The sequence below is a fragment of the Lampris incognitus genome, chromosome 2 (assembly GCF_029633865.1).
Source record: "Lampris incognitus isolate fLamInc1 chromosome 2, fLamInc1.hap2, whole genome shotgun sequence".
NCBI lineage: Eukaryota > Metazoa > Chordata > Actinopteri > Lampriformes > Lampridae > Lampris > Lampris incognitus.
In genome coordinates this window covers 101,696,485-101,719,160 of record NC_079212.1, presented here as the reverse complement: position 1 = coordinate 101,719,160, position 22,676 = coordinate 101,696,485, and the positions used below count along the sequence as shown (strand labels likewise).

At 41.9% G+C, this 22,676-nt stretch overlaps 1 protein-coding gene across 2 annotated transcripts in view; it reads right to left on the bottom strand.

Moving 5' to 3' along the window:
- eif2s2 (eukaryotic translation initiation factor 2, subunit 2 beta) overlaps nucleotides 1–22,282 on the bottom strand; it is a 33,887-nt gene extending 11,605 nt beyond the window's left edge. For both annotated transcript variants that reach the window (XM_056274109.1, XM_056274110.1), the window contains exons 1-7: nucleotides 22,152–22,282; nucleotides 20,061–20,241; nucleotides 19,178–19,278; nucleotides 14,762–14,888; nucleotides 9,349–9,452; nucleotides 2,673–2,821; nucleotides 36–92 (exon numbers count right to left, since the gene is read on the bottom strand). In XM_056274109.1, coding sequence (XP_056130084.1) covers nucleotides 36–92; nucleotides 2,673–2,821; nucleotides 9,349–9,452; nucleotides 14,762–14,888; nucleotides 19,178–19,278; nucleotides 20,061–20,241; nucleotides 22,152–22,166 — 734 coding nt within the window. In that variant the 5' untranslated portion in view covers nucleotides 22,167–22,282. The remainder of the gene's footprint in view (nucleotides 1–35; nucleotides 93–2,672; nucleotides 2,822–9,348; nucleotides 9,453–14,761; nucleotides 14,889–19,177; nucleotides 19,279–20,060; nucleotides 20,242–22,151) is intronic.
- Nucleotides 22,283–22,676: the final 394 nt, after the last annotated feature.

The following is a 22,676-nucleotide window of genomic DNA, read 5'->3' as shown; positions in this document are numbered from 1 at the left end:
AGTTGAGAGTCTTGTCTGCCTGTGAGGTACAATACCTTGTTCCGAGCTCAGCCAATAGAAAAGCCAGGAGATGCTTTGGCTGTCGATGTAAGCTGGGGACAAAATGAGAGAGAGAGAGAGAGAGAGAGAGAGATTCAAAGAAACAAAAGAGGTATGGAAGAAATGGATGGATAGGTGAAAAAACAGAAGAGCAGAAATGTAGAATAAAAAAGACAGATGTTGGGAGTGGGAGCATGAGGGTAATAAAAAGGTAAAGAAACAGGGAGAGAGAAAGAATTAAGTGGGATAAAAGCAAAGGAGGAAATAGGAAAATAAGAGGAGAAAATAGACAGAAATAAAGATCATCATAACATTACTTTTCCTATGCTGGAATCACATACTATTTCATACCAATGCATAACTTATTTCTTCACTGCAATAATACATTAGCTATAGACAATATTAATGAAAATACCACTGCAATACTAAAAAAAAGTCATTTCTTCTTTAGCACTACAGTAAACAGTTGGTTTCTTCATAAATATTTTAAAAATGAAAATAAAATAAAGTACCCTTCCAGAGACGTTTTAAAGTTTAAAAATACTCTGAGATGACTAATATATTGTTAAACAGTGTTTTCCCACATAAAAAGTAAAAAAAAAAAACAACTCTGAAAAGGGTCTGGAAATACATCTACTTTCCCCCTCGTCGAGAAGGATCTATGAATATGCAAATATCACGGGCCTTGCGCCCCGCTCACCACCGCTGCTTGCTCTAGGTTGACCGGTGAAAGAGCGATGCACATCAAGATGGCTAGCATCAGAGCAAACAGCAGAGAGATTCTGTCTTACATGTCTGCGCCTCAGTCAGACCCAGACTCAGACTGTGTTGTGCCCCAAAATTGATGACTAGCAGACGTATTAGAATGGTAAGTACAGTTAGCATCTTTTATTTGTTTATATTACTTGTTAGCTTGTAACGGCCGTGGCTGATGCAGCGGTGGTTGTGAAACATACAATATCTGCTATGATGTTAGTGTGTTCACATTGTCATACTGTTACCACGTGATCATATACCAGAGTTCTAACAGAAGTTTGTAGAAAGATATATTCTGTCTGGCCGAGATTTTTATATTACGTGTAATGTCTGTTTATTTTGATAGCCAACCAAGTCTGCCTGGGAACTGGCTCAATGCTGGGCATCCAGGTGGCGTAGTGGTCTATTCCGTTGCCTACCAACACGGGGATTGCCGGTTCAATTCCTCATGTTACCTCCGGCTTGGTCGGGCGTACCTACAGACACAATTGGCCGTGTCTGTGGGAGGGAAGCCGGCTGTGGGTATGTGTCCTGGTCGCTGCACTAGCCCCTCCTCTGGTCGGTCAGGGCGCCTGTTCGGGGGGGGAGGGGGAACTGGGGGGAATAGCGTGATCCTCCCACACGCTACGTCTCCCTGGCAATATTCCTCACTGTCAGGTGAAAAGAAGCGGCTGGTGACTCCACATGTATCGGACGAGGCATGTGGTAGTCTGCAGCCCTCCCCGGATCGGCAGAGGGGGTGGAGCAGCAACCGAGACAGCTCGGAAGTAGTGGCATAATTGGCCATGTACAATTGGGGAGAAAAGGGGGGGGCTTTCACAAAACTAATGCAAACGTGCTCTCTGTACTGACAAGTCCACTCTGTGCAGGTTTCAGTTTTCTTTTCTGACCCTGCATTTGCATATCAGACAGTGACTGGCTTTCAGATTTGTGATATACCAAATCTAGGCTACCTGGTAGTAATGCGTGGGTCTTTTTGGACCCACCCAACCCATTCTGAGGGCCAATTTGTCCTGCCTGACCTGCTAAAGTATGGGTTCATTAACCACCCGAACCCGACCCGTAAACCTCTAAATTTAGCCCAGACTACAGCAACATGAGCAGCGTTGCACTATTTCGTTTCTGAGCTGTTTGCCCAGCATAATACACTGGTTGGTAGGCATAGCCTATTGAATATTAGCCTGTTTTTTTAACTTTTCTGTGATTAAGTCTGCCATATCGTCACTGGTAGCCTCTTCTTTCTGACCAAAAAAAGTTTTGGCACTGTAAACAAAAGCTACGGACCCCGCTTAAGAAAAAAATCTCGTACAGAAGCCTCAACACTAAAAGACATGCATTGACCAAAGAACCACAATCGCACACTGATGATAAAGCTGCTTGTGTGTGTTTGAGAGATCTAGAGTGACAGAGAGAGTAAGATAAGGTGGACTAGTAATGCACAGCCTAGCCTACTGCGCACAATATTTCTGTAAGTTATTTATAACTTACTTGGAACGCTGCTTTGTCACTTTTTGACCTGACCCGCCCAAACCCGTGATATTTTCTAGCAAGCCCGACCCGAACCCGCAGGTCGTGGGTTAACCCGTATATCACTATTACCCGGGTTACGTTTTAATCGAATTTAGGGAAGTGCACAGACAGCTCCTCCTCCAGTAAAGGGTTGTGAAAACACCGCTCTAGTGACAAACTTTCCACAGATGTAGTCAGTAAAGTAGGAAATTTTAGGGAACACAAACAGGAAAAATATATTTTTGAGTGGAGGAGTACTTTAAACTGATGCGAACTTAATATTCAACAGAATTTAGCTCTTATGTAAAACTGTTGTCTGTTTAGTTTGGCCCTATCCACAGTGAAATTATATATTTAATAGTTTGTACAGTTTGCAGATGTCTGTGAAGTTGACGAAGGATGTTTTCTTGGTGCCAACTCTGACGACCTGAGGAGGCTTCATGACGAATTTCCTCTTCTCTCCCGCCACCATGTCAGGGTTTTTCTCTCTCATGATGTTAAATGCACGGTTCAGAAGCTATATGGGAAAGAAAATGAAAAGAACCTGTGATTATGCAGTTCACAAACAGGAACACACACATACACTATATATATATATATATATATATATATATATATATATATATATATATATATATATATATATATATATATATATATATATATATACACAGTGCCTTTATAAAGGTATTCAACCCCCTTGACACTCATCACTAATTTCTGGATTTATGAAAGATACTCACACATCTGTTCCTGAACAATACTATTTTTGTGAACCCATAAGCTCTAACAGCACATTCCCAAAGCCCAAATAAGTTATGTTTTGCTGACTTTTTATTAATAAATTAAAAACTAGTGCTTGCATAAGTATTCAACCCCTTGTGCTCCGAAAGCTCCAAGTTTACACAAATGACAAATTATTCCTAAAACAAACTCAGGTAAACACAATTGGATATAATTAGTGTGCACCTGTAAGCTATTAAAGTAACAATCTCATTTATGGGTATAAAAAGTATTCTATGTTAAGTTCATTAGCCAGTCGTGAACTCCATCAGAAAATGAAGACAAAGGAGCACAGCACTGAAGTAAGACACAAAGAGATTAAAATGCAGAAGGCAGGAAAGGTATACAAAACAATATCCAAGTGTGTGGATGTCCCATGGAACACTGTTGGATCAATTGTCAGAAAGTGGAAGCTGTATCACACCACCCAGACGCTTTGTAGGACAGGCCGTCCCTCAAAGCTAAGTATCCAAGCAAGATGTGGGCTGGTGAGGAAAGCCACAGATGATCCTGCAATCAATTTGAAGGAGCTCCAGAGGTCAGTGGCTGAAACTGGAGTAAATGCGCATGAGTCAACCATATCACGGGCTCTCAATAAATCTGGCCTGCATGGGAGGGTGGCAAGAAAGAAGCTGTTGCTCAAAACATTGCATATAAAAGCACGCTTGGCGTTTGCTACCAAGCATGAGAGAGACCCAGTTAGGATGTGGGTAAAGGTTTTGTGGTCAGATGAGACGAAAGTTGAGCTTTTTGGCCAAAACTCACAAGCGCTGTGTGGTGCAAACCTAACACTGCTCATGCCCTAAAAAACACCCCCCCTACAGTGAAGCATGGCGGCGGCAGCATAATGCTATGGGGTTGCTTTTCATCTGCAGGCACTGGGAACCTTGTTCATATTGAGGGAAGAATGGATGGAGCTAAATACAGGGAAATATTGGCAGAAAACCTGTTGCAGTCTGCCATAAAACTGAAGCTTGGGAGAAGGTTCATCTTCCAGCACGACAATGACCCTAAGCACAGGGCTAAAGCAACAATGGCATGGCTTAGCAACAAAAAGGTGCATGTTTTGGAGTGGCCAAGTCAAAGTCTGGACCTCAACCCCATTGAATATCTGTGGCACAGACTGAAAATTGCAGTCCAGAGGCGCCATCCCACCAACCTGCAAGATCTGTACAAATTCTGCCAGGAAGAATGGGTAAAAATTACTCCAGAAGAATGTGCAAAGTTTGTGCATACTTACCCCAAGAGACCCATGGTTGTTACTGCAGCAAAAGGGTACTCTACAAAGTATTGATATGTGAGGGTTGAATACTTGCGTAAGCGCTATATTTTAGTTTTTAATTTATTTTAAAAACGTCAGCGAAACATAACTTATTTTGGCTTTGGGAACATGCTGTTACAGGTTATGGGTTCACAAATATAACATTGCTCAGGAACAGATGTGTGAGTATTTTTGTCATTGTACAGTTGTTTTTGGTTACAATGAAATTGTCTTCTGCATTTAACCCATCCTATTGTATAGGAGCAGTGGGCAGCTGTGTTGCAGCACCCGGGGACCAACTCCAGTTCTTTTTCCTATTGCCTTGGTCAAGGGTACAGGCAGGAGTATTAACCCTAACATGCATGTCTTTTCGATGGTGGGAAGAAACTGGTGAACCCAGAGGAAACCCCCACAAACACAGGGAGAACATGCAAACTCCACACAAAAGAGACCTTGGGATGGTCTGGCATTCGAACCCAGGACCTTTTTGCTGCGAGGCAACAATGCTAGCCACCGTGTACCCCCCCATGATCAGCCAAAACATTAAAACCACATGCCTAATATTGTGTAGGTCCCCCTCAGGCCGCCAAAACAGCTCTGACCCGTCGAGGCATAGACTCCACAAGACCTCTGAGGGTGTCCTCTGGTAACTCGCACCAAGACATTAGCAGCAGATCCTTTAAGTCCTGTAAGGTCTGAGGTGGGCCTCCATGGATCGGACTTGTTTTTCCAGCACATCCCACAGACGCTTGATCAGATTGAGATCTGGGGAATTTGGAGGCCAAGGCAACATCTTAAACTCTTTGTCATGTTCCTCAAACCATTCCATTCAGTTTTTACAGTGTGGAAGGATGCATTATCCTGCTGAAAGAGGCCATTGGCATCAGGGAATACTGTTGCCATGAAGAGGTGTACTTGGTCTGCAACAATGTTAAGGTAGGTGGTATGTGTCAAAGTACCATCCACATGAATGCTAGTACCCAAGGTTTCCCAGCAGAATATTGCCTCCACTGGCTTGCCTTCCTCCCATATTGCATCCTGGTGCAATCTCTTCCTGACGTAAATGACACACACACCTGGTGGTGGACAGGGGTCATCATGGGCACTCTGACCAGTCTGCGGCTACACAGCCCCATACATAAGCAGCTAGCTGTGATGCACTGTGTTCTGACACTTGTCTATCATAGCTAGCATTAACTTTTTTCAGCAATTTGAGCTACAGTAGCTCTTCTGTGGGATTGGACCAGACAGGCTAGCCTTCACTCCCCACATGCATTAATGAGCCTTGGGTGTCCATGACCCTGTTGCAGGTTCACTGGTTGTCCTTCACTGGAACACTTTTGGTAGGTACTGACCACTGCATACTGGGAACACCCACAAAACCTGCCCTATTAGAGATGCTCTGACCCAGTCATCTAGCCATCACAATTTGGCCCTTGTCAAAGTTGCTCAGATCCTTACACTTGCCCATTTTTCCTGATTTCAACACATCAACTTCAAGAACTGACTGTTCACTTGCTGCCTAATATATCCCTCCCATTGACAGGTGGCATTGTAATGAGTTAATCAATGTTACTTACCTGTCAGTGGTTTTAAATGTTTTGGCCGGTGTGCATGTGTGTGTAGATATACACTACCGTTCAAAAGTTTGGGATCACATTGAAATGTCCATATTTTTGAAGGAAAAGCACTGTACTTTTCAATGAAGATAACTTTAAACTAGTCTTAACTTTAAAGAAATACACTCTATACATTGCTAATGTGGTAAATGACTATTCTAGCTGCAAATGTCTGGTTTTTGGTGCAATATCTACATAGGTGTATAGAGGCCCATTTCAAGCAACTATCACTCCAGTGTTCTAATGGTACAATGTGTTTGCTCATTGGCTCAGAAGGCTAATTGATGATTAGAAAACCCTTGTGCAATCATGTTCACACATCTGAAAACAGTTTAGCTCGTTACAGAAGCTACAAAACTGACCTTCCTTTGAGCAGATTGAGTTTCTGGAGCATCACATTTGTGGGGTCAATTAAACGCTCAAAATGGCCAGAAAAAGAGAACTTTCATCTGAAACTCGACAGTCTATTCTTGTTCTTAGAAATGAAGGCTATTCCATGCGAGAAATTGCTAAGAAATTGAAGATTTCCTACACCGGTGTGTACTACTCCCTTCAGAGGACAGCACAAACAGGCTCTAACCAGAGTAGAAAAAGAAGTGGGAGGCCGCATTGCACAACTGAGCAAGAAGATAAGTACATTAGAGTCTCTAGTTTGAGAAACAGACGCCTCACAGGTCCCCAACTGGCATCTTCATTAAATAGTACCCGCAAAACACCAGTGTCAACATCTACAGTGAAGAGGCGGCTGCGGGATTCTGGGCTTCAGGGCAGAGTGGCAAAGAAAAAGCCATATCTGAGACTGACCAATAAAAGAAAAAGATTAAGATGGGCAAAAGAACACAGACATTGGACAGAGGAAGACTGGAAAAAAGTGTTGTGGACGGATGAATCCAAGTTTGAGGTGTTTGGATCACAAAGAAGAACGTTTGTGAGACGCAGAACAAATGAAAAGATGCTGGAAGAATGCCTGACGCCATCTGTTAAGCATGGTGGAGGTAATGTGATGGTCTGGGGTTGCTTTGGTGCTGGTAAGGTGGGAGATTTGTACAGGGTAAAAGGGGTTCTGAATAAGGAAGGCTATCACTCCATTTTGCAACGCCATGCCATACCCAGTGGACAGCGCTTGATTGGAGCCAATTTCATCCTACAACAGGACAATGACCCTAAACACACCTCCAAATTGTGCAAGAACTATTTAGAGCAGAAGCAGGCAGCTGGTATTCTATCGGTAATGGAGTGGCCAGCGCAGTCACCAGATCTGAACCCCATTGAGCTGTTGTGGGAGCAGCTTGACCGTATGGTACGCAAGAAGTGCCCATCCAACCAATCCAACTTGTGGGAGCTGCTTCTGGAAGCGTGGGGTGCAATTTCTCCAGATTACCTCAACAAATTAACAGCTAGAATGCCAAGGGTCTGCAATGCTGTAATTGCTGCAAATGGAGGATTCTTTGACGAAAGCAAAGTTTGATGTAAAAAAAAATCTTATTTCAAATACAAATCATTATTTCTAACCTTGTCAATGTCTTGACTCTATTTTCTATTCATTTCACAACATATGGTGGTGAATAAGTGTGACTTTTCATGGAAAACACAAAATTGTTTGGGTGATCCCAAAATTTTGAACGGTAGTGTACATAACTTTGTTAAATTAAACACTCAACGGTAGGGAAAGTGCTCAACAAATAAGGAGCAAAATAATCCAGTGAGTCAAGTAAATTCTTTATGAGACACTACAAGCCTATTTCATGCCATAAGCAATCATCAGCTGTCAATAAAGCTACACAGGAAAGAACATACCATTTACTGCCTCGTCATGCACATTACGTGCACAACATCCGATGGGGAAAGGAGAGGTGCCTACATTCAAAAATTCAAAAACACATGATCGCTAATGGTCCAGTGGGGGGGTTGGTATTTGTCTATTGACATGATTTATTAATTTATAGTTACAAAATAGGTGCTTATATCTATGGCTGCTGCAACTGCTGGCCAATTCATTGCTGTTATTCAATGTGGACATTTATGGTTTGCAAATTATATAATGTTTTTCAGTTCGACATAGATTGCACATTTTACTGCTTGTTGAATATGCTTTGTTCTTTGAGAGGATTTTCCAGGTGGTTGAATAATTGTTTCTTTTCGGCAATGACCAAATATAACGGCTTACAGATGTTACATTCTTTAAATGGTTGTTTCTGAAGCTACGTGTGCGTATTAAACCTCTTTTTGAATGTTCCCTCTGTTAGACTGACGTATGTCTCTAGTTTGCCATTATCATTTCTCATCACTGTAGCTTGGTGGATAACTCCTTTCATCTGGGCTACAATTTTAACCATTAAATACTGACGGCCAGCAAATCAACACATGTCGCAGAAAATGAAACAACACCTGGTATTACCCACCCTACAGTGATACCATGGCCACAAATATCGGTAAGCAGTTTTTTGAACTTTTGGATAAATGCTTTACCCCAGACCATCAACTGAAGAAGATATTCAATCGGAACACCATCAAAATTAGTTACAGCTGCATGTCTAACATTCAACAAATAATATCGTCCCACAACACAAGAATCATCAACAAATCAGTGACATCTTCATCACAATCGGACTCCCCCAACTGCAACTGCCGCGTGAACGACATGTCCCCTCAAAAGAAAATGTCAAATGAAAGCAGTTATCTACCAAGCTACGGTGATGAGAAATGACAATGGCAAAATAGAGATATACGTCGGTCTAACAGAGGGAACATTCAAAAAGAGGTTTAATGCACACATGTGAAGCTTTAGAAACAAACAACAGTTTAAAGAATTTAACACCTGTAAGACCTTATATTTGGTCATTGGCGGACAGAAATATTAATTATTCAACCACCTGGACATCCTCTCAAAGAACAGGGCATATTCAAACAGTAGTAAAATGTGCAATCTATGTCAAACTGAAAAATATTTTATCATTTGCAAACCAGAAATGTCCACATTGAATAACAGGAATGAATTGGCCAGCAGTTGCAGACATAGATATAAGCACCTATTTTATAAATAAATCATGCCAATAAACAGATACCAATCCCCCCCCCCCCCCGACTGTTAGCGATCACGTGTTTTTGAAGTTTTGAATGTAGGCACCTCTCCCTTCCCCAATGGACATTGTGCATGTGATGTGCATGACGAGGAAGTAAATGGTATGTCCTTTCCCGTGTAGCTTTATTGACAGCTGATGATTGCTTATGGCATGAAACAGGCTTGTACTTCTCACAAAGAATTTACTTGACTCACTGGATTTTTATACACACACACACACACGTATATATATATATATATATAGTGTCTGTGTGTATTTGTTTACCTTCATGTAGTTGCTTGTATATGTGTGAGTCTACCTCATCATATGTGTAGTCTCTCTCTGTGCCAGCCCAGGCAGGTCCTGACTGGGAGCTGAAGGTGATGATGTCATCAGCATGTTTCTCTTCCTCAATCTCCTCACCTGTGAGAAAAGATTAATGAGAAGAAATTGCATGACCGCAGTTCAATGCATACTTTTCTTGTAATTTTGTCTTCTTTTAAACAAGGAATGTCATTTAAATATTAGCATGACTGCTTATGGAGAACTCAGTCATGATCCAAGTTCATATCAATCCCTGAACACATGAAAACTTTCCTTTCAAATTGCACATTTAATATTGTAAAAACCTCACACAATTTGTTCCTTGGTGCAGCAGTCTCAAACAAACAGAAGGACACTAAATGAGCAATACTAAACTCTCTGTCCTTCTGCCAGTTTGAACTCTTTCTGGCCTTTATTGTGCTTTGTTAGTTGCAGAGCTTTTTATAAGCACCAGCTGCCAGCCAAACAGCCGACTACTCATTTAAGTCTAGCCGGCTACTTTAATATATTAATTTTTGGTTCTAATAAAATAGTTTTGATTAACAAGTTGTAATTTGCTATGCATGTACATTTATGAGCACTATCCTCCGCTTCACAACAATGTGAGCATGATGATAGAGAAACTTGCCTATCTGTACCAGTCCCGCCCCCACATGCTCTGTATGAAATGTGTGTGTGCACGCTCAGCTGAGAGGTTGTGTCCTGCTGAGTAGAGAGCAGAAAGTCATCTTCGGTGTTTTGACAAATATTAGCAAAATAATTGATGACAAAACATGTTAAGAACTACACTAATTGCACAGACAGGGGACATCCTCATCAGACGGGCTACTTCAGAAAATACCAAAAAACACCGGTGGCAGCAACTTTATGATTGCAGAGTACGTATTAAAAAGTCCACTGAAAGCACTGCATTTTCCGTATACGCCACACAGACGTTTATGGGCTTAATGAATTTACAATTTCATTTAGCAGATGCTTCTATACAGAGCGATATACATCTGGGAGTTAATACAACACAAGCAATGATCTAGTCAGGAGGTGACCACTCAAGTACCAAAAAACTAGGTTCAAGTCCAATAGGACATGGGTGTCAACAGGCAGTGCATAAAGGCAAAGGTGCATAGAAGCGAATTTAAAAAAAATTTTTTTTATTAAAACCATCAGGTGTGGAGTTATTCGAGAAAGACCTTGGTCTTTAGCTTCTTCTTAAAGATGGAGAGGGACTTAGCGGATCGAATGGAGTTTGGTAGCTCATTCCACCACCGGGTAACTACAGAAGAGAAGAGTCTAGCTAGTGACTTGGGGCCCCGTTGTGGCTGAAGTGCCAGGTGCCTTTCATTGGCAAAGCGTAGTCAGCGGTACTGAGTGTAGACCTGGATGAGGGAGTTCAGATAGGTGGGAGCCATTTTAGTTGCTGTTTTGTAAGCGAGCATTAAGGTTTTGAATTTGATGCAGGCAGCTACTGGGAGCCAGTGGAGGGATATGAACAGCGGAGTGACATGCCATTTTGGGTTGGTTGAAGACCAGATGCGTCACTGCATTCTGGATCATTTGCAGAGGTTTGAAAGTGCATGCAAGGAGACCTGCCATTAAGGAGTTGCCGTAGTCAATACGTGATTACTGAATGAATGAAAGAATTAATTACTTTATTTATGTCGTGCTTTTTACGTCAGAGCCATCTCTAAGATGCACTGCAAACACACACAGGAAATGTTGTCATAGTAACAGGCCTTAAGTCATATGAGGAAAATGTAGGCTATGCCTCAGCCTCACACTGTAATTTTACAGTTTAAAATGTCTTAGAATGCTTTCGTATTTTTTGCCATTGACCAATTATGCAAACTAATGTAACAAATGTACACAGACTTACTAAATATACTAAATGTACAAAGACTTACACCAAGTGATATCTGGTATATATAGTCATATTTTTGTTATTTTTTTCTTTTCCTTTTTGTAATGTATAGTAGCTGAATTAGCTTAAGAGTTGGTGATAAGGGGTAGGAAAAATAAGTGTATACTTCCCCCCACTCGTTTTCGAACATGTAACAAATAATCTGATGTATATTCGATTTAATTCAATTTATTGTCATTAAAAACAATGTGCAGGCACATGTTAAAAATGAAATGAGGGCTGTGGCTTGGATGGCGGCGCATACATGGAGATGTGTTCACTGAGTTTGATCTATGGATTTGTTGATCACTTCAGGTTATTGGCAATGGATTATCTGTATGTTATATCTTGCTTATTTACATGTTTGAAATAAATCATCATTCATTCATTCATTCATTACATAGACTAAGTAAAACATGGGATTAAAAACCTGTTCCTCTTGAAATAACCTTGTTTATTTTCATTGAATAAGAGTGTATTCATGTTTCTAGTAAAACAATTACTTAACCACCATTGTGGCCTATCTTGATAAATGTTAGTGAAGGTATCAATAATTAAATAAAAAAATAATAAACGAGGTCTAATTATCTTAATTAAAAAAGTTGTGATTAGTCAGGAATAGGCGTGGTTTTGAAAATTTACAGACTGTGGGCAAAAAATCACAAGAAGCCTAATTCTCCTTTACAATAATAATTCACTGCATGTTTACAAACAGGTAGGGAAACTTATTAAAATATGCAATAATTAAGATCAATATATATGATGGAATAGTAGTATTAGAATGTGCCAGAGGCCATAATATTTCTCCTTGGGGGTGGGGGTGCCTCCGGACCCCCCAAGATGGCTAGTTTTTCCCACTGGCTGGCCACTCCATATCCTTATGGAAAGCCCTGTAGTTGCTTGGTGTGACTCCTGTTTCGATCATTTAATATACATAAAAATATGCAAGATTTATTGTTGATGATAACCAGAGCGGAAAGACCAATAAAAACAACTTTAAAATTAAAATCTTTTATGTCAACTGGGACTTATGTAGGGATGCACAGATACCAATTTTTTTTCAGACCAAGTACAAGTACTTACATTTGGGTATGTGCCGATACCACGTTATACGAGTATATGATACGATACCGAGTTATATGAGTATACGAGTGCACAAGTTTGTCTCTCTCTTCTGGCTGTAAGAGTAATTACTTCTCTTCTTTCAGCGCTCTCAAACAAGGAAAAGCTACACCAACGGTTATCCGTGCTTGTTCTCATTGTCAAGCGCTTTCTTTTTTTTTTTCTTTTCTTTTTACTTTAACCCTTCCTCTGAACACCGAGTTTCCTTTTCTCTGGAGCATCAGAAACTTTTCTTGGACGCTTCTTATTCTGCCATAGCTTCCAAGCCCGGAAGCTTTCTGGCAGAAAGCCCTGAAGCGAAGCAACCAATACTGGTTGACGTAAAGCGCATCACTCACTACTACACCACTCCAGCGCGGGAATGTTGCCACAGACACCAGAATTAAAACTTCAGTATACTGCGAAATACAGAGCTTTACCTAGCGGTGATAGACTTGATCGTCATTGTGTGATTGTGTGAACTTATTTGGCAAGGGCTTGAATGTCACAGACATTATTTATAAAAATTCCCGCACTCTAGCGTTAATCATACCATTACAGTCCCCCCCCCCTTTTTTTTTTCTCCCCAATTGTATCCGGCCAACTACCCCACTCCTCCGAGCCGGCCCGGTCGCTGCTTCACCTCCTCTGCTGAGCCAGGGAGGGCAGCAGACTACCCCATGCCTCCTCCGATACATCTGGAATCCCCAGCTGCTTCTTTTCACCTGACAGTGAGGAGTTTCGCCAGGGGGATGTAGCGCCTGGGAGGATCACGCTATTCCCCCCAGTCCCCCCTCCCCCCCAAACAGATGCCCCGACCAACCAGAGGAGGCACTAGTGCAGCAATCAGGACACATACCCACATCCGGCCTCCCACCCACAGACACAGCCAACTGTGCCTGTAGGGACGCCTGACCAAGCCGCAGGTAACATGAGTATTCGAACCGGGATCCCCGTGTTGGTAGGCAACGGAATAGACCGCCACGCCACCCAGATGCCCTCAACCATTACAGTTCTAACAATGATTTTGAAAACATATTTTATTGTCATCAGAAGTTCCTCACTTTCTGACTGTAACAAATTAAATATACAACATGATGCTGTTACTGACATTTTAATATTCAACTTTTATGTTTTCCTGAACAAACAGGGCACTACCACGCATTTCACTTAAATGTAATCTGCAACACATTCAGTCGATTTCAATGCCACACAGCATACAACTGTAGCAGAACAACTGAAATGATATCTTATGTTAGTGCGGTCAGGGAGGAGTAAGCCTTTTACGGAAAAGGAGAGGCAGGTACTTTTTGATGAAAAGACGCTTTATCAGCTGTGAGCCTGTTTCTGTTTTCGTCTACAATATGTGACACTGAGCTCACAAACTTTCACTTTTCACACTACTGCATGGTGCGATGTATAGTTTTCATGATATGAGCATTTTTTGGAGGGTGCGCGCCCATAGAAAATGCACTGACAAGAGAAATTTTGAAAACCAACCGTAGCATGAACTGCCATGTTGTCATGGTGAGGCACACAGGGGGAAGCGGGGGGAGGGAAAGTGCCTCAGTGCTGAGTCAGGCTGTCCGCACTCATCCAAGGTACACATGCTTGTAATTTTGTCATTTCTCGCTCCATTTGGACAAATGACACATCGACATGTTTGGCTGCTTCTCGGCCATCGCTCCACGATGGTGACTAGCGCCATATCCTCCTCTTCCCGTATGAATGGTGAAAGAGGGCACCGCTCACTTTAAACAATTTCAGCAGTTGTCTAGTTGGGTATTGGGTGCGGTTGTATCGGAGTAGTTTTATGAATACGATTGAGTACACACGGACAGTATTGGACCGATATCGGTATCAGTGCATCCCTACTTATGAGTGTGAGTAAGTTGTTTCAGTTATTTGACATCATTAAATCCATTTTAAAGCCTCATTATAATTTCCAAAAACACAGCAATAAGTTTAAATCTAATTTACACTTAAGAACAAGATTAACTCTTAACAGGGATGCACCAAAGATAGGAAGATGAGTTTTTGCACAAGTCTCAAGATTTTGCATTCATTTTAGTTGGGTGAGAATTCAAGATTAGTAGCATGGTACACCTTATTTACTTTTTTGTTGAACTTTACTTTAAATCATATTTCAATATTATGACATGAAGCCATAATAATTCATCAAAGATTGAGGAACTAAACTCAGGTCTTTTGATCGGAGTTTAAAACTGTGATACAAAATCATAATTTAACAGAGATAAACAAATCTTACAATATCACAAAACTCTTTTTATATTTTTTAATAATTAGCTTTAGAAAATTAATAACAGATGACAAAAAACGGCAAACATTAAATGGCCATTAGAAGTGTTCTCTCAAGGCAGAAAAGCAAATGGTAAATAGGAAGCCAACTAACCATCATCTTTGCTTTCAGAATCTTCTTCTTCCAGAAAATTGACCTGCTTCTTTTTCTTCTTCTTCATTGGTAGCTCCACATCATCATCTTCCATGGCTTCTGAGGGTTCCACCTCAATTTTAAGTTCCTGTTAAAGAAATGACTTGTAAGTGTTGCCAGCACGAACCAAGCAGTCATCTAACTACATACTCTTGGCAAAAAACAATTTCCCAGTTTACCAGGTGAACAAAAACACCCAACTTTTTTTTTTAACTTTTATATACTTAATTAATCCCCTGATCGATGGGCTGACTTAACCCGCTTTCGGAGGGCCTCCACCGGCCGGCTTTGCCGGCGTTCGGGTGGCCGCTTCCTTCGGTCTTGCAGAGTTCACCCAAGGGCGGCAACAACGACATGACTCTGGGCGTCGTCGGCTGCGCGGTGGGGTCCCCCATCTCCGGTGCTACTCTGGGAACCATGAAACAAAGCGCGGTGCGGGGCGGCTCGCCCTGACGTCCCCTCCGTGCACCTCCGGGTACCCGATGGTTACTTTTTTCTTCTTTTACGCGTGCGGGTCGGGGTTTCCGTGAGCGCTGAGAGAGCTGCTGTCGGTGTCTCCGAGGCGCGCAAAGAGCAAAGGCAGCTGCCATGAGATGTGCGTCAGCCCGTCAGCCTCGCACGCACGCCATCCATGATTGGACTATGACCTCAGATCAGACGAGACAACCCGCTGAATTTAAGCCCATTACTAAGCGGAGGTCCATGAATACTGGGATGGCATCCAGCGCTTTACCTGTGCCCCCGTCCATAGGGTTAGTGGTTGTGTCAGGAAGGGCATCCGACGTAAAATTTTGCCAGATCATTATGCGGCTTGACAAGACCGCCATCGGTGTTGTGCCCTCACAGGGTACCGATGGAAACTGTCGATTCCGCTGTGGCGACCCCTGGGAAACAGGGAACAAGCCGAAAGAAGAATATATACTTAATTAATCCCCAATGGGGAAATTCTTCTGAGCATTTAACCCATCCTAGCTGTGTGGCTAGGAGCAGTGGGCAGCCGCAGTGCAGCACCTGGAGACCAACTCCTGTTCGTCTTGCCATGCCTTGGTCAGGGGCACAGACAGGAGTATTAACCCTAACATGCACGTCTCTTTGATGGTGGGGGAAACCGGAGCACCCATAGAAAGCCCACTGCAGACACGGGGAGAACATGCAAACTACACATGGAGGACGACCTGGGATGAGCCCCAAGGTTGGACAACCCTGGGGTTTGAACCCAGGACCTTCTAGCTGTGAGGCGACAGCGCTAACCACTGGGCCACCGTGCCACCCAAACTTACCATTACTTTAAATGGACACTGACAAAATCTGTATCATAGTCAGGCGTGCACATAATTTTTTTGGTCTGGTTCTCAAAGGAGCACCTGAGGTTCTTGCTTGGTGCTCACCTTTTTTTAAATGCATTTTTCCATGACCCACCCACCTCACAAAATGAACAAAATATGAGGGATACGTGGATAACATTACATGTACTTTAATTTCAATTGAAAATGAATAAAAGCAGTAGGTTACAACAAAATGTCTGTTCTTTAAAGTGCCATACATGTGACTTTCAAATGAAATGACTGCTCTTCAAGCACTGAAAACTAAATATACAAATGACTGCTTTTTCAAATACTGAGAACCAAATCAAACTCACAACAGATACTGCTATCTAAAGCACTGAAAGTTCTGTTATCCTACAGGACATCATCGTCATCTTCATCACTCCCCTCCAGACTGTCTTCCTCTATTTCAAAAACACCAGATGTACTAGGCCTGCTCCTTTCTCGCTGCTTCAGCCTACGATTAGCTGTTTGCATCCACAAGTCTACTGCTGGCTTTGGGTCAAAGGTTTCTGTTGTGAACTTAGATAAGTGGGTGTGCATTAGAGATGAGAGGCGATAGTCTGACAGGCAGGATCTGTACTTGTTTTTTTATTATATTCAGGTGTGAAAATCCTCTCTCACATGCAGCACTGCTCAAGGGCAGTGTAAGAGACAGCAGAAGGACTTTCTGAATGTTGGAGTAACTGCCTGGGTTGCTGGTGTTCACTGCATTGACTAGATCATGCACAGAGGAGTCTGCCAAACGTTTTCCAGCTTGCTTTAAACACATCCACTCTCTTAAAGTTGAATCTTTGTCAACATGCATGCTGGCCTCATATTTCTCAAGGATGTTACTAAGTGTTGTGTTGCCAAAACCGTGGAGGTCTTTCATTTCATTAGGCCAAGTTGTAGGATCAAAAATAAAAAAGTGATCGCATGACTTGAGGGATTCATATCTGCTTTCAAATTCATGAATTAAAGCTCTCAACACATCAATCTTATCCCTGTCAGCTTCAGCATGTGCCACAGTCTCCTCCCTGTACTTGCCCTCACTGCCCATCAGTAGCGTCAACTGTCCAATAGCAACCGTGAGCTCATCTTTGCATTCACCAATAGTCAGATTGTCTTTCTGGAACCTGAGGGAGGTGAACGGTAAAATGTTCCCAACATCAAGCATGTTGGCTAGGAAACAACGAAAACGCTCTGTGTAGATATGTTTTAGGCTACTGTCATCACTTGTTGCCACTTGGATCTGAATGGCTAGTAACATTCTCCATATTTTAAACAGAGTCTCTTGTCTCCATGCAGACCATCTGATGTTGTGGAACTTACCTAGTTTGACAAAATCAATGGCTTTCTCCTCACATATCTTTTGTAGTTGTGCAATTCGTTTTGCACCCCCTTTCTTTAAGTAAAAGCTTAGCAAAGTGATGATAGATTTATTAAATGACTCACAGTATGGGACCGCACGATCAGCTGATTTAGCGCAGTTCTCCAACGTGTGGGCGGTGCACAGTATATGCACAAGGGAATCCCCGATATCCACCATCTGACGTAATTTGGGACGAACCCCGTTGTAAACTCCAACGTTGACAGCTGCTCCATCACTGCATACCGACACCAACTTTGCCTTCCACTCCGCTAAACCACAATCATTGAACAGTTGCACAAGTCCATCCACTATGTCGGTTGGCCCCCAGATTAATTAATCCAAGGAAGTCTGAGCTGTATTCTCCATTGCGGGACACAGAAACAATGTACACAATTTCCTGCTCCGTTTTTGTTATATCTTCGGATCCATCGAAAAGCACACCCCAAAATTCAGCTGCTTTCAGTTTTTCACTTAACTCTGAACTTATTGTCTGAGCGATGCTCTCCGTGATGTGGGATCCCCCTTCTCGCGAATGATAAGCAGTCCCGACGTTAACTCCTGACCTCTTGAGAAGCGGAATATCCTCCTCGTATGAACGCATAGGACGTGCATGTTTCGCTTTGTGAAAGGCCAACCAGAGCATGTTTGTCAGTGCCTGATGTTGTTCTTCCGTCAGTCTGTCTTGTCACGTGTCGAGCGGGCCGCTGGGTCTCTGGTCCTGGCTGCGCCTGTTAGCAATAGCTTCCGCTACTTTCTGGTGTTCTCTGCTGTTTGCATGCTTATCAAAAGCTGGATGGCTGAAGTTTTTCGTCCCCATATAAAAGTGGCAGTTTCTATCCGCTAATGTGGGATTTTCCCGACATAGTTTACACCACATCTCAGCGCGGGCGTCATCTGTTTGAAGCCAGCCGATGTCCTAAAGCCATTTCTCTGAAAACTTACGCTTTGACTTTGGTTCTGGTTCAGTATGGCGTTTCTTTGGTGGAGGTGGAGGAACACCAAAGAAATTACTCAACGTCGCTTGCTTCTTTGACATTTTGGAGAAATTAGTGGCTCATACTATAGCATTGGCTAAAAGCAGTGGCTCATACTCTGCACTGCAAAATGTTTGGTACGCAAATGCGCGGTAAACCACTTGAATCTGGTGCTCGTTGAATATTTTAAGTGCGCATGCGCACCTGCGCACCAGTTATGTGCACCTCTGATCATAGTACTTGTCCTGCTTATTTACATGTTTGAAATAAATCATCATCATCATAGTACCATGGAATGCCAAAGCACCACCACACTACAGTAACACCCATACAGGAATATGTTATAGTCATAAAATAACACCCCTATTAATACGATTGCTATCACTCACTTTAACCTTTATATTTAGTCTCATTCTGACCCTATGATGAAAATGTCCCTTCTCCCAAGGAGGTCTGGACAAATGGTAAATGGACTGCATTTATGCAGCGCTTTTCTAGTGTACCAACCACTTAAAATGCTTTGCAGTGTATGCCTCGCATTCACCCATTCACACACACACATTCATACACTGATGGCTGCCATACAAGGCGCCAACCTGCTTATCACGAGCAGTTAGGGATTTACTGTTGAACACAATTATATTGCACAAGACAGTAAAATGAAAGACTGTGCAGAAGCTTGCACACTCAAGCAAACGTATAGAAACAACAATCTAAAACAGACCTTCATTCCTTCTTCTAACTCATTGTCAAATGTTTTTGCCTTTTTTTTCTTCTTTTTCTTCTGATTGAAGAAGTTCAAGTCATCCAAATCATCAGAGATTTCTGGTGGGGAAAAGAGGAAAAGTTACAGCAAGGCTTCAGACTGATCTAATTCTATTCACCATTAGACAATCATCTTAAAAAGCCAAAAGGTTTGACTGTGAATCGGATAAGGACTAGCAAAGATTGAAACTATTCATTTGGATATTCTGTAATAATCACGATCCACAGCTAAAGATTGTTTTATGTTTCAGACACCTTCAAACATTCTGTGGAATGAAAGACAGACAGAAAAGCAGAACGGAGACTGGTTACTAGTCTATAAAAAGGATTAATGGCTTGATGAGCAAACTCACAACACTAGTGAGATGTTAGTTGTATGAAATACCTACCCGAGTAGTAGGTATGAGGTCCAAACTATTTAGTGGAGAGAATTTATTTCATTACACTGGAGAATTACTGTTCCCAATACCATTCTTTTCATTACCATGAATTGTCTGTCTGTCTTTCTGTCTGTCTATTTAAATTAATTGACATGTAAATAATGGAGTTAGGGGGCAAACGGTATCTAAAGAATACAAAAAATAGCAAATAGTTAAAATCTTTTATCTAAGCTATATGTTTCAAACTGCACCTTTTGTTTCTTTAAGATTGCTGTGGTCAAGCGTATCGTATCAGCTAAAACAAACATTCAGAAATAGATAATAATACTTAACTGGACAGCTCTAGTGTAAACTTTATATATCCTGTAGGCTTACTTACTTTTGATTAAAACGAATAAATGCAGGCTACTGTTTTTTTAAAACATAAAATACTCTAAATGAACTCAGATTCTCTCTCATTACCTTTCTTCTTCCCATCATCCTCATCTGGATCCTGGTCCTTCTCCTCTCCTCCGTCGGGTTCTGTATCTTTCGCTTCAAGAGGCGATGCATCCTCGTTCCCTACATCTCCTCCTTCCTCCTCCAACATAAAGGGCTTCTTCTTCTTCTTCTTCTTCTTGGTCATGGTGGGGTCGAAGATCATCTGGAGTGGCAGGAGGGAAGATCAAAATAAACTTGGATCTGATTATCTATTTATTCAAGGTCGTTGTCTGAAATCAGCACTAAATGTGTTGCCTGACACAACTGAAAGGGCTAGTCAATGACTGTGGATGAAGAGACATAAGTTCAGTTGTGGAGGGGGGGGGGGGTAACTCTTAGATCCTGTTGATAGTTAGGTACGGAGGCAGAAGGCAGACACTGAAGAGGCCCGTATGGAACCGGTGCCACTGAGCATGCAATAACAGTTCAAGTGAGGTGAGTCACCAAGCAAACTCGTACAGTGCTGATGGCAGTTGTTGGATGGAGGAGGTGGTTGTGGGATGTCAGAACTCACTCCTGAGCCGTCTGAAGGCGGCGCGGGCCTAATTTACCAAAACATCTGCAACGGCAGGTGCCCACTTGCTAACCCCACTGAAATACTCACGTTTGCACTCTCATTGGTTGTGGCAATTTGGTGGCCAATGGTTGCATTCAGTTTTTGACCTGCTCAACAGGCTGTTTCAAGCCAGCAAGTGTCCCATTAGTTTACAGGCATTCTTAACGACTGTCAAGTTTGGTAGCCAACTAAGCCATTTGGAACCACATTTATGGAGATGTTTGATGGTACTGCCTGATGTCTTCTTGTTAAATGTAGAAAGACGTGGGTGAGATTGTTTGGCTGAACTGGACTTCCATGTGTAGCCCTATCAGCACAAGGGGTTTAACATCAGATCCTGTGTATTACTTAATGATCTACAACACAATGAGTAGAGATGCTCCTAGCCTGTGCAGTTGTAGTTGATAACGAGATTCAAAGTGAAGCAAAGAGCTTCAGTGATTTATAGTTGCTGGTAAAGTTGAATGAAAATGTTTGCTGTTCTAAAGAAACATTCTGCCTTACATATATAACTTTTACAAATGCTTCACCTGTTATTTCCACAAAGGAAATGTTTCCTCTTTCACATAGTTGTAGACATGGTGGAGGACAGCAACAGGCACTTTAAACAAGTCATAACTCTTAATATGTCATTATTCCTTACGTATATCATTACATTCAAAGAGATACTGATTCGTGACAAACACCAAGGCCTATGCCATTTTACAAGTAGACCCTAAAAACATCAGACTTGTGTCAGGCTTTAAAAAATACATCAGGACACATTCTCCACCTCAAAAAGACAGTACAGCAAAAGTCAGGACTTATTATTTCTTCAATCGGTATCAGGGTCTGGACTACCTGATACAGAGTTTCAGAGATTCCTCTTTGTGTATAAATCATCAGGAAATGCTCTCTAATTTGGGATTATTATTTAATCCTATTTTAACAAACTGAGTAAATGTGCTCCTTTTCAACCCAGTCCTCCAAATGCATCAAAGCCTTTAAAACGAAGAATTGGTTGATTTGACTGTGATTAATGGGTTGCTCACTGACCAAGGCCAATTCATTTAGTGAAATCATGCAGCATAAAAGCTTCCACATGTTCCCCTTTGTCAGCCAAATCCATGGGAATTGTCAGTGTTCCTGGTATCAATTTGTTAAACATAACACAACCACAGCTAATACCTGTTGCTGTAGCAACTGATGATTAAGAATCTTGGCAACTTTTATTCTCTTGACGTCTCATTTAATAACTATCCAAGTCCAAGACAAGCTACACTTATGAAGTTCATGATTCAAAAGTATCTATATAGGAGACATTGGGTAACGTAATTTAGCATGCTAAATTGCCTCATGCTCACCAACACGTTAATTGCAACTTAATATCAATGCAGGAAGGCGCTAACGTTAGCTGTCCAGCGCCACTAGTTAGCTAGATCACCGGGTTTGAATGAAGGCCAAAGTTACTCCTCTCTCCTTATCAACCACTTATAACACGATAATTCGCAGATGTAAAAATCAAAAAAAGTGTGTACCTCGTCTCCTGACATGACTGTGGTCTAATGTATGAATGTAATCCAGAGATTAGAATTGCTACTTAAAACCAAGGCAGGCGGTGCTCATTTTCCAGAGAGCAGAGGCACATGCGAACGATTTCTGCGCACGGCCACTGCGCATGTACAAGCCGCAGAGGTTGCTGGGAGTTGTTGTTGTTGCTCGTCACGTAACTCGGGTAACAAGAACCGTAGACGAAAACCTGTCAATTAGTCCATGGGCCAGAGCCCAAAATTTCCTATTTCGGTACACTCAAGGTGGCAAAACTTACTTATAATTTTTGAAAGGATCCATGTCTGTAGATGATATTTTGGTATGATAACCATTCCTGAGTGGCAGCTGTATCACAGTTATCAGCTCATGAAGTTAACCACCCCCTAAAGTAAATTGCATTTTAGACGCTGGTGCATATCCTGGTTTAGCCTCATGGTCAGGACATTTTTCAATGTTCTATAATATCGTCTTTGGTATCATTTTAAAGGGGACCTTCTTAGCTTTCATTCAAG